The sequence below is a fragment of the Sapajus apella genome, unplaced genomic scaffold (assembly GCF_009761245.1).
Source record: "Sapajus apella isolate SASKATOON/1434 unplaced genomic scaffold, GSC_monkey_1.0 scaffold34, whole genome shotgun sequence".
Classification (NCBI taxonomy): domain Eukaryota; kingdom Metazoa; phylum Chordata; class Mammalia; order Primates; family Cebidae; genus Sapajus; species Sapajus apella.
This window is the reverse complement of record NW_022436974.1, coordinates 14,517,069-14,528,954: the sequence shown is the minus strand read 5'-3', so window position 1 is coordinate 14,528,954 and position 11,886 is coordinate 14,517,069. Positions and strand designations below refer to the sequence as shown.

Sequence of the window (11,886 nt, the reverse complement as noted above, 5' to 3'; positions counted from 1 at the left end):
TCACCAGAAATCAAACATTGTGCCGGTCTGGTGAAATACCTGAGTCTGTCCCTCTAGGGCTGAGGCTGTTGAGCTCATCTTTTTATCCTCAGGTCCCAGCTTGGTTCTCAACCCAGTAAGCATTTAATTCGGTGACCATGAGGATGAGGAGCCAGAGAGTATAGAGCCTCTCTATACTAAAGCTAAAGGTGCTGGACAGAATCCCAGTTCAGAATCTAGACACACAAGTTTCCCAGAACCTGAGTTTGGGGAGTGCAGGTGAGAGAGTGACCCGAGAGAGGAAAGTCAGAGAGCATCTCTGAAATTTAAAAAGTGTCACCCCTTTTCCAGTTTCAGGCCCAAGTAAGTTGCCAGCTCAAACACAGTCTCGGAGATCAGGAAATGGGTCTCCATAAAGGAAAGAGGATGTGAATCAACCAAGTAGTTCGACCAGATGGTTCTGGCCAGCTCCATTCTACCCCATATTCCTTTGCCCTGAGGTTTGGCCTTTATGAAGCAGGAGAAAGGAGTCTTCCACAAAGTAGGTTGGACAGAGGTGCCATTGCACCATGTATAATCTCTGGAGCCCAAGGGATTTCTGAAAAAGCTACAATCACACCCATTTACTGTAGGTTTCAGAAAAAGAAAAACAACCCTCACCTTTTCTCTAGCAAGATGCTGTCCTCAAATATACCAACACAAGTCACATGGAGTACCCCAAGCCCTGAATTGCCGGCTCCCGGAGCCAAAGCAGATGTGTGCGCCCATGTCTTTGTGGCCTATTCTTAATAGTCTTCCTAAGGGATTTCTACAGAGATTGTCATGAAGCAGAGCTGACGCTTTCTGTTAAAACCACCTGTAAGTGACTTGGAAGGAATCCTGGGAAAGCGAAAAGAGACCCAGGAAAAAGGTAGAGAGACCCAGGAAGAGATTTAAGGAATGGAGGCAGTGAAACAGATGGGAATTCCAGAGGTCCCCACTCCTTTCCCAAAGGAACAGTAAAGTTCGGCAGACTTGGGTGCATCCCCACCCTAGATCAGTTAGAACGGAGATTATCTATTTCAGGGTTTTATATACAGTTGGCACCCAATAAATATAATAACCGAGTTTTTTTTAAAAACAAATACTGACTTAAGCAGTGATAGAGTTGATTGAAGGTCACTGGTAACTGACTCCTCAGCCACAGAGTTCTTTTCCTGAAACCATGAACACTCTCCAATGTCTGGAATGTGAAAGGAGAGGTCTATAACCCTGTAACATTGCTAAGGCTACTAATCCAACTGGCCACTTCTGATCAAATATACTTTGCTCTGAAAATGCAAGAGATTTATGGAACAGGCATGTCAAAACCCAAAACACTGTCAAAACACTAGCTCCAGAACTCAAAACTCAGAAATTAGGGGCCCAGGTTCACCCAAGTGCTCTTTTATTGTTATTTAGTCATTGACAAGAATTGATCACCTATTCCATGCCTGGCCTTCTGCCAGATGCTGCCTTGGTCACACGATCACTGAAGTGTTATGAAGAAAACTGCATTACAAACCCCTATGCTCTAATGGCAAGACCAGTCCCCTACCGCCTGGTCTACTTTCCCCTGCCTGGGCTAGAGTCCCTGCACAACTCCCAAGACACCAGAGCAGAGCGTGAGTAAGGGCAGGCTCTGGCCCTGGGTGCGTGCTCTAGGGCCCTGGACAGTTATGGGAACTGTCTACAAGCAGCACAGGGAATTCACATTTTACATTTCATAGGCAATGTAGTATCAGATGCAGTTAAAATGGTTCTTCTGGGGATCAATTCTCATGCTCCTGGAGCCTGACGCAGAGTCTAGCCAAGGTACTCACACTGGGCACACAGCAGCAGGGGCCACCTGTGCCCACTTAGCTTCCATCTCAAAAGCCAAGACCTTGCCTTCCAAAATACACAATGGACCTAACATGCATCTTGATGTCATATAGTTCAAAAACCACACAAAAACATTAAGGAAAGAAGAAAGGTAAATATCAAACTATGGGCATAAGGCTCAAACCAAATTTGACAAAAGAAGAATGCTTATTTCCAGAATTTGACCACCTATTTTGAATTTTGAGTCCCTGGAAATGTTTTTCCACAAAGTGTGATTTGAGGAGGAAAAAAAAAAAAAAAAAAAGAGCTTCCCTTCCTATTTAAAGGCATCAATTAATAAATAAATGAGTCATTGCAAAGCAGTTGCTGAAGCAGACAGGTATGAGTTACAAGGAGAGAAACCTGTGACACAGTCAACAATTTGTCCCTAAGATCTCATGATTAGAAGGCCTAAGGCAAGGTAAGAGAAAGGCCAGTTACAGTTTTAAGAGAAGTGCAATTTTCGAGAGGCTGCTAGGGGGTACCCCCTTGTGAAGAATGTATAGGATAAATTTTAAAAGCTTTGGATACCTCTGTAAAAGGCAATTAAGACCTGTGCTATTAGAGTTTGCATTTCATTTCATATGGTCTACACTTTATTCCCTACTAACCAATCAAGCTTCTGGCTGGCATTCTGGAGATTCATTAAGCACCATATAAATACTCCAGGCCACACTGCCTCCAATGAAATCTTACAAGGAGCCTTTGCCAATTACTAGGAAACAATTATGCACCAAGTACTTGGATTAGCTGTCCTCAGTTCCCTTTATAAAACTGAAAAAGTCTCTATTGTCGTAAGTAGACCAGACTCTGATAACATTCTTATGCTTAAAAAAAAAAAAAAAAAAAAAAGGCACTATCACTCTGAGAATGCAAGTTGAAGCTGACCATAGTTTTAAAGTCAGTTGAGTATACTATGTCATGGTCCAAGAATGTGCTTTTAATTGTAATTGACACACACAAATTACACAGCTAATCTGTGTGAATGCAAAGTTGCCAAGAAACTTAACATTTCAGCTCTTCCAGACTGGCGTCTGCATAGATGCAATCACACAAGTAAAATATATTAAGTCCCCACTGCTCAATGCAATAGGTCTCTGGGGTCGGTCAGGTAAGTCAACTTAGTAAATCTCATTTTCCTCTGAATTAAGTGATTGTCAGAAAGTGAATCACCCTTCCTTTTCCCCTCTTTAAGCATGCTGCCGTGCAAAAATTCCTATAAAAATACCTTTTTTTGAGTCATTAATGTAAAATGAAGAAAACGGCAGCAGCCCAAAACAGAGATGTTGAAATTTAAGAGAGGAAAGAGAGAAGAAAAATCTACTGGATACCTTATGTGAGTACAGTACTTTTGTTTGTTCAAACAATTCCGTTTTATGACAAAGGCACTGAAAGATTCTAACACCACCTCTTGGGAGTGCGATCTACAAAGTTCTAAACAGCAGACAGTGCACCACAGAAGATGTTTATGTTAGATCAGCCAAATTATAAAACTCTTGTAACACTTCTCTGAACCCAGTGTTTCCAGTGTTTATAGATTGCTTTGCTATCTCAAAGACCCAGTTAGTATTTAAAATTGTAAAGGGTTAAAAAAGTTAATCTTTCTCCCTGCAAGTTACCAACTCACAGCTCAAATCCCACCCTGCAGGGGAAAACAGTATCGCCCTGGACTTCCTGGAATCTAGGCAGGACCTCCACGCTCCAAGCTGCGACCTGCTAAAGTGATCAACGTTTTGATTTTTCACAGCTTTGAAAGCCTCTAACTGGCTTTTCCATTTTGGATCATTCCAAAGTCTGCAGCAAAATCACTGTTTTGTTTTGTTTTGTTTTGATGCTGGGGTCAGGATGGGAGGCAGTGGGTTGATGGGAGTCACTTAATTGTTGCTAGTTTGTATGAGATTCACTGCATACAACTTTTAGCAGAATTTCCACCAAAATGCTGGCATTCCCCCCTCCTTCAAAATGAAGAAACCTTGGAGGCTGGCTAGTCTTATACCACAGTCTCACTGCCTTTCCCAGGCTTCACCCAACCATTTCCTCTCTTCTCTCTCTTTACCTTTCCAGAATTCACCAATCTGTTGGAACACTTCTGCCACGTGTGAAGAGTTTTGGCAGACCAAATCCACATGCCTGAAGTGATGCCCACCAGCAAAGACATAAAAATTTTTAACATTTCAACAGCCATGTTGGAATCATCTGCAGAATACCGAAAGAGTGCCCAATTGGAGATTTCATAAAAATAACAGGCAATCACACATGTTGCAGGAACTGTGTACAGGACTGAGAAGACCCCAATCTTGACCATCAGTCTTTCTAATTTGTCTGTCTTTGTCCCATCCTTTTGGAGATTTGACCGAATTTTGAACAAAGCCACCAAACCTGCAGCAATGAACAAAGTTCCAATCACCAAATAAGTAAAGAGGGGAGCCACCACGAACCCGGTGAGGGCATCGAGATTTTGGTTTCCAACATAGCACAGGCCAGTCAGTTCATCTGCATCCACCAGTCTCATAATCAAGATAACAATGGTTTTCACTGCGGGGATGGCCCAGGCTGCAATGTGGAAATAAGAGCTGTGCATTTCGATGGCTTCATGACCCCATTTGAGTCCTGCTGCCAAAAACCAAGTGAGTGTCAGAATAACCCACCAAATGGAGCTGGCCATTCCAAAAAAGTACATCAGCAAGAAAATTATTGCACATCCTGTGTTCTTAAGTCCTTCTTGGATGAGAACGGGTTCTGCTGCCTCTTCAAAATCACAGGATATCCTTTCCCGGCCTACAGTCAGCCTGACAATATAAGCAATGCTATAAATATTATAGCACATACTGAGAAATATGATGGGGCGCTCAGGGTAGGAAAACCTAGAAGAATCGATCAGGAAGGTCAGTACTGTGAAGGCAGTGGAGATGAAGCACAGGCTGGCCCACACAGCCATCCAGATATCGGTGAACTCCTTGGCTGGGCGGCTGTATAAGCCAGCATCATAGCCACACTTGAGAACACAGTTCAGGCTTCTTTTCACCCAGATGTACTGATCAGAATTGGTTCCCACAGAGTGACACTCTTCCCCAGGCTGGATGGGGGTTTTATGAGGTAAGGGCACCTCTTCATCACCTGGCCCTTCCATGCACATGTGGTTGTGGTCATTCTGTGGTGGGAATTTGCTGCAGTTCAGACTCTCTGGCCAGGCAAATCCAAATTCCTTAAGGACGGGTTCACAGCGCCTCTTGACTGAAAGACACATGCCACCACATGGGCCAATGGGGATGTTGATCTTCTCTGTGCACATTGGCACATAAACAGAACAAAGGAAGAACTGGAAGAGTAACAAATGAAGAAAAAACAATGACTTGGAAGTGTGACCAAATGTTCCCACAAAGCTGAGCTGAATGCTTCCCGGCAATGTACCTATCTACTTTTAAACCAAACCTATAGGGAGTCTGTCTGTTTACTCAGACCTTAAACAAGGGTGCCTGATAATCCATCACTTACACACTTTGCCTAGTTTGGCTCTAGTAATCCTTTCCAGAGGAATGTACATTAAAAAATTAAATAAATAGGGTCTGAAGAACTGCCTAAGCCCTCTTTGCACAGCCCTTGAAATAAACCTTAAAAAACTGGCTTTCCCATCTCCTTCCCTTTTAGATACTATTTGAAAAAGCTAAAGAAACTAATATGACTCAGTCATTTAGGGGGCTTATTTTTATCACCATTTCTTAATCATTTTAAGAATAAAAGGTAAAAAAATATATAGATCTTGTTAATATTCTCTTCTCCCTACTTTATCCCTTAAAAATTTGTTTAAACTAGTCCCATAGAGAAACAGAAAATGGCCCAACTGAGACACTGTTAGACTTAAGGATGGGATGCAGATTGAGGTCTATGGTCACTAGGGATTTGTTTGGCCAGGTTTCCTCAATGAATAATAATGAAGCACAATAGGAAAATGTAAATGTTAAGTCGCTGAAACGGCAATACCAGCAGGGGAGAGTCCAGTTGCTGTCCTCAATTCCTCCAGCATTGATAAACAGTCTGCTTGGCTCCTTACAGATGTTGTCTATGAAGTCTAGAGTTACAAGTAACTATTTTCCAGCATGTAAAGGGATCCAGTCTTGTCCTTCAAAACAGCCTGGCTGTCTCCCCAGGATACATGTAATTAAAAATATATATCCCTGCAAAAGCTGTTTCTCCAACAAATTGCCACTGATGTCAGGATATGTGCTTTTCCCAAACTGCGAGCTGGAGGATCATTTCTTAAGCTTTTATAACCTAGTTCTGAAGTTCTGAAACTTCCAAAGGGATATTTCACCAGCAACAGGTCTAATCCCGACCATCTTTCCAAAACCACAAACCAAGTTTTAAAATGACCTATGTAAAAACATGCACCTAATAAGTAAGCTGTATGTCTGTTTCTTATCTCCCAAAAGTTACAGCCAGAACCACAGATTTCTTTTCCCTTTTGTTTTTTTTAGACAGAGTCTCGTGCTGTTGCCCTGGCTGGATTGCAGTGGTGCTATCTCAGCTCACTGCAACCTCCCAGGTTCAAGCAATTCTCCTGCCTCAGCCTCCAGAGTAGCTGGGATTACAGGCATGCACCACCATGCCTGGCTAATTTTTGTGTTTTTAGTAGAGACAGGGTTTCATCATGTTGGTCAGGCTGATCTCGAACTCCTGACCTCATGATCCACCTGCCTTGGCCTCCTAAAGTGCTGGGATAACAGGCGTGAGCCACCGCACTGGGCCAGACCACAGATTTAGTCTGGACAATTAAGGTCTACTTTTTCCCACAACTTCTGTATTTTCTAAATTTCTAAAAATCACCCAGCCTCACCAATCAAAACATAACCCATGTTAACACTTTAAAAATGTTTCTTTCAGTCTTTTATTCCCCCAATAAATTGTTTTTCTTTCTTCTTTTTTTCTTTTTTTAGGATTATAGTCACCCTGTATATGCAAATTCTTATTACTGTTGAATAAATATTTTCCTTATCATTAAATAAGCTTTACACTTTTTAACGACTGCAAAAAAAATTCTTCTAATATACCAACTACCTTCCTGCAGCTTCTTCTCACCCTCCAAGCATTAAATGTGACTTCAACTCTGAGGATAAGAAAGAACTCAAACCAATCCAACCACTCCTTCATGCATGACCTCTAAAACTCTGAGGGACACGGTGAGGAGGGGCAACTCAGCAGAAAACGGTGCAGTAGTGTTTTAATACCTCACCCCAAAAATAGTGGGGAGAGGGAAGATTGGTGAGGGATGGTCTCTTTATCTCTCCCTCCAAGTCTTAGCTGCAGCTGGCTCTCTCCCACTGGCCCACCAAGCAGTGGTGGGCAGAATCCTTGGCAAAGATAACCCTCAGCTTCACTGGGCTAGGGGTCTGGCCAGACATGGGTGGGCAAGAGAGAAAAACGGAAGGGCGGGGCGTAAGAGTGGGTTCTTTCCCAGGCCAGATGACTTACACAACGTTTTGGCTTCCAGTCCCTGAGAAAGTGGGGGTGGGGATGGAAATCACTTTTCCAGGAGAGCTGTCCCCTTCGGGCTAGGATGATCAACTTGGCATGGGCTCTGCAAAGTTAGTTTGGAGCGTCCCTCCCCAAGGGGTCCCGCCAGGGGTGGGGGTGGGGGCGCCCACCTGCAGCTGGCTGGAGCAGCCGTACTGGATGAGCGGTGTGAAAGTTGTCAGCTGCAGCTCGGCGTCCGTCTGCAGCTCGTGCCCCACCAGGTTGGGCATCTTGGTCACGTTGTAGCCGAGGTTCTGGCACATGGAGATGCGGATGGGGTCGCAGCGCCGTTCCTCCTCGTCTCCGAAGCCCCGCGCCGGCCCCACCAGCAGCAGCAACTGCAGCAGCCACCCCAGACTGAGCCCGACGCCCCCGGGGGCCCCCGGGACGCTCGGCCCTGCTCCCCGCCAGGCCATGGCCAGCGTCTGGGGCAGCAGTGGCGGCGACGGGGGCTGCTCCGGCAGACACCCCCAGTTTGCACGGGGGCGCCGGCTGCCCGCGCTGTTCCCAGCTCCCGGGAAGGGAGTGCGATACGGCGACGAGGGGGCAGCGGTCGGCTCTCCGGCAGCTGCGCGCGACTGTGTGGGATATCAGACGCCCCGGGCCGAGACCGAGGGAAGGGCTGCGGGGGTCATAGCTGCAGGCGGCGAGCCCACAAGCCGGCGCCGGCCGCGTCCGCTCGGCGTCTCAGCGAAGCCAGCCAGCAGCGAGCGCTGCGCAGCTCTCACCGCCCGAGCCCAGCTCGGCGCTGGAGGCTCGCGGCGCGGCGGCGGGGCGGGACAGACAGCGCGCCTCTCCAATGGCCGGGCGCGGTGGGCAGCGGGGGGCGGGGCAGCGGGGCGAGGCCGCTCTCCCGCTGGAAGGGTCAGGCCCCCGCCCTCCGGCCCCTCCTCCGGCCGCCCCTCCTTCCCCCCTCCCTCCCCGAGCGCCCCGCCCGCCCGCTTCCCGGCTCTCGCTTCCCTCCCACCCGGATCGAGGCGCGCAGGAGCCAGCCGGGGCACCGAGCCCAGTGGCTCCAGCCGTTCTGCCCTCTCCTCCTCCAGGTGAGAAGTGCGCCCTGTTCCATCTGCCCCCTTTCTTTCCCGTCTCCTTCCAGCTGTCACCTAGGTCCGCGGCCACATCCCCATCAGGCAGGGCAAGGAACACAAAGAACACGGGATTTGGATATACACCGATTGTGGCTTTCAGTCCCGCTGTGTGACCTTGAGCAAGTTGCTCAACCTCTCGGCGTCAGTCTCCTCCTCTGTGAAGTCACTTGGGAGGATTAGAGATAAAGCGTAAAGGCTTAGCGCGGTGCCTGGTACTGCGCGGGTCCACAGCTATTTTCACTCCCGACTCGCTGCGGTCCGGGCCCGGCCTCTCCCCGCCCCCAGACTCGGCCGACCTGCGCCGGGAACCGCCCACCTCCAGCCGCCAGGGGGAGGCGCCCCGGAGCTGCGGAGCTGCAGACCCGCCGACGGTCTCGCGTTCCGATTTCCTCACCGCATGAAATGAAATTCCACAGGGGGATTCGAAAGGAAATGAGACTGGGACTCTCCGTGCTTCTCGGCCCGCCGCCCTTCCTGTCTTGGGGACACGGTTTCTAAATAAGGTTGGGAGGGTGAGAGGGCGGGAGGGGAGAGGCTTGACCTGTGCACTGGGGACGAGCAAGGCACACATCCACGGGGACTCCTTTCTCCCGGGCACCCCGTCCGCACCAGCCTGCACCCCTTTTTTCCTTACTGTGCTTCTGCGTCGGTTCCTAGGATCTGGGGATCATGCGACCCAAGTTTGAACCCAGCTTTCCTGTTTCATTCCCAGCAGCCCGGGGATTTGTGCTGGTCCGCCGTCTCTCTCCTTTCCAGTAGGCCAGTGAAACTCCCAGCAGGTGGATTCCTCAACCATTTACTTGTTGCCTGTGTCTGGTTAAGCTGTGATGCCTCGCTGAGCCTCAAAGTTGCTGGCTGTAAAGTGGGGAAGTTCATATTCACCTCACACTGTTGTTCTAAGAGTTCAGTGAGATAATGCCTGTAAAGCATTTAGCACAGTGTCTGACACACAGTAAATGCTGAAGAACTTGGTGGTGGTGGTGGTGGTGGTGGGGTGTGTGTGTGTGTGTGTGTGTTTTCAAAACACCTAGAGGAGATCAATTATGGGACAGCGTCCTACTTTCCAGCCTGGTGCTAAAGACAGCTCCAACAGCCATGGACCAAACATCTGGGTAAAAGACTTTACCCCTCTTCCTGAGATCTTTTTGTCTAACACTTGCCACTGTTTTCTTGAAACTGTTTTATGCATGTTTTTATCCTCCCATTTCAGCCAATTCTGTGGCATATGGCAGAGGCTAGATGCAAGCTGGAAAAATGTCTGTGCCACTCATGTGACACTCATATGATGTCTTGTATTTTTAGTCTTCTTATATTGGCAACTAGACTTGGCCGAGAGCAAAAATGGAATCAACTTTTTTTTTTTCCTGGTATTTGGCTCTGTGCCTAGAACTGTGTTGGACACAGAGAAGCTGCATTGTCTCCAGTCATCATCATAAACTCCCAGTGAAGGAGGTTCTGTTAGCCCCTTATAGAGATTAGGAAACTGAGGCTAGAACCAAAGTAACAGAAAATGACAAGACCAACCAAACCAGGGCCCAGAAGAGGCTCTTCAAAGATGGAAGGCAGGGCTATTTTCCCAGAAAAAAATCCCAGCTGGAAATCAACGTACTCAGCAATAGGATTGAACCTCTGTGTGCCTGTGCTGAGTAATGCATGAAACCCTTGGCCTACAGAGATGAATAAAAGAGCAGATGAACAGATCAAATGATCAATTAATCATTTGTGTTACAGAGATGAATACATAATCAGATGAATAGATCAAATGAACACATAATCCTTATCCTTTAGGACCTCACAGAAGGAGACAAAGGATTAACAGACAACAGTAACGTAGTGTGTGAAGTGCACAGATAGGGAATTATGGATGAATTGAAGGTAGAATCGGCTGAGTCTGGAGGGCTCCTCAAAGGGGGATGACCTGCAAGATTCGGAGCTACTCAACAAAGTTTGGCCCTTCTTGGGCAGAGTGTTGATGCTGGGGTGGGAGGGAGCTGGGAGTGCTTTGTGCTGAAGATAAACTTACATGGTTTATTAAATAGTTAACTCCCTTAGGTCAAGGAGGAGGACCTGTCCCTTATACAGAGCCTGGCACACAAGGAACATCATTAGTGCTGGGTGAAGGAATACTATTTTCAAATCAATAGCTAACCACTCACATAGAACCCTTACTCTTACTTTCAGACACTGTGATACACGCCTTATATTCTTTATTTTATTTATTTTATATATTCTCAGAGCTCAAACTGATGCTCTGAGAGGCCAAGCAATTTGCCCAAGATTGCACAGTAAGTCATGGAGAAGAACTCATGCATGCCTGCCTGGCCATAAACTCTGTGTGCATGGTACTGCTCTTCCAGAGGAAACTGCTTCATGCCCAGCCTAATCCACAGTTAAAGATAACCCTTTTGTGATCTGGACCTCTTATTCCTAGACCTGGCATCCTGCCTCAGCTTGCTTGAAGCAACGGTCTCCCTTGAGAACACATGAAGAAGTCCCTTCTCTATCAGAAGCCTTTCCTGTCAACGGCTTTTCTTTCTAGTCATGGAACTCATTACAGGTATTTTCCAAAAAAGAAAGCTAGGGGAATCACATTTCAGTCTGAATGTAGAAAGACAACAAAGACCATAACTCAGAGCTAAGTTTGAATGGCCGGGAGCCCCTCAGCCTCCCTCTCCTGGAGTGGTTTACACAGTCCACAATCTGCCCCTGGTGACAGGCATGGCATGTTTGTCTTTGTTACAGAAAACACTTACCAAGGGAGTCCTAGGCAGAGGGATATCCACCCTGTGACATGCACAGCATTTCTGAGAGGAAAAGATAGGGATACCTGAATAAAGTGTAGGCCAAGGGTCCCTGCTAACTCTGGCTTGAGTGCCTGGGCAGTTTCCTTGGTCCAGCCTCTGAGCAGTAAAGATGCAACTACTTAGGAGCTGCAACAAACATGACTTCAACAGGCTGTTGTGCAGTTAGAGGGCTCTCCATTTGTATCTAATAAGAGTCTGAGTTCTTATTAACTCTGGTGATGTGTTAATTTTTCAACCTGACATTTTCTGCTCTAATAGATTCTTGTAATGATTACTGAATTAAAGGCTGCATTGGAAGACTAATGTTTAGGTTAAAATGCATCACCTAAGGGGGTGGGAGCCATAAGCATCCTTTCCCTCCTACGGGAAAACCTCTCATTTGCAGTTCTTTGCTAACCCAATTAAGTGCTGAAGTAGTTACCCTAGAGCCTGCTTTTTATTTCCTATGAAACAATCCAACTAATCCATATTCAGTAGCTTCCAAGAAAAGTCTTATTCCAACCACTCATGAAGAAACCAGCTTCTTTGAATCTAGATAGAACATTTAGAACTCACAAAGAGCTGTCTTGACGGAAAATGTAAGAAAATCGTTCATTATTACCCTCCTTGGTTTTTGAGGGAAA

General features: G+C 46.7%; 2 protein-coding genes across 2 annotated transcripts in view; one reads left to right on the top strand and one right to left on the bottom strand.

Annotated features, from left to right (window-relative positions):
* Nucleotides 1-2,688: 2,688 nt before the first annotated feature.
* On the bottom strand, nucleotides 2,689-8,100 carry FZD4 (frizzled class receptor 4). The gene is made up of 2 exons (XM_032295831.1): nucleotides 7,503-8,100; nucleotides 2,689-5,179 (listed from the first exon to the last, which is right to left on the bottom strand). Exons 1-2 carry the CDS (start codon nucleotides 7,785-7,787, stop codon nucleotides 3,851-3,853), a joined length of 1,614 nt encoding a protein of 537 aa, XP_032151722.1. The 5' UTR covers nucleotides 7,788-8,100; the 3' UTR covers nucleotides 2,689-3,850.
* Nucleotides 8,101-8,264: 164 nt separating this feature from the next.
* Nucleotides 8,265-11,886, top strand: part of TMEM135 (transmembrane protein 135) — a 341,452-nt gene continuing 337,830 nt past the window's right edge. Inside the window, exon 1 of the mRNA XM_032295830.1 lies at nucleotides 8,265-8,414. The gene's annotated coding sequence lies outside the window, so the exon portion shown is untranslated. The remainder of the gene's footprint in view (nucleotides 8,415-11,886) is intronic.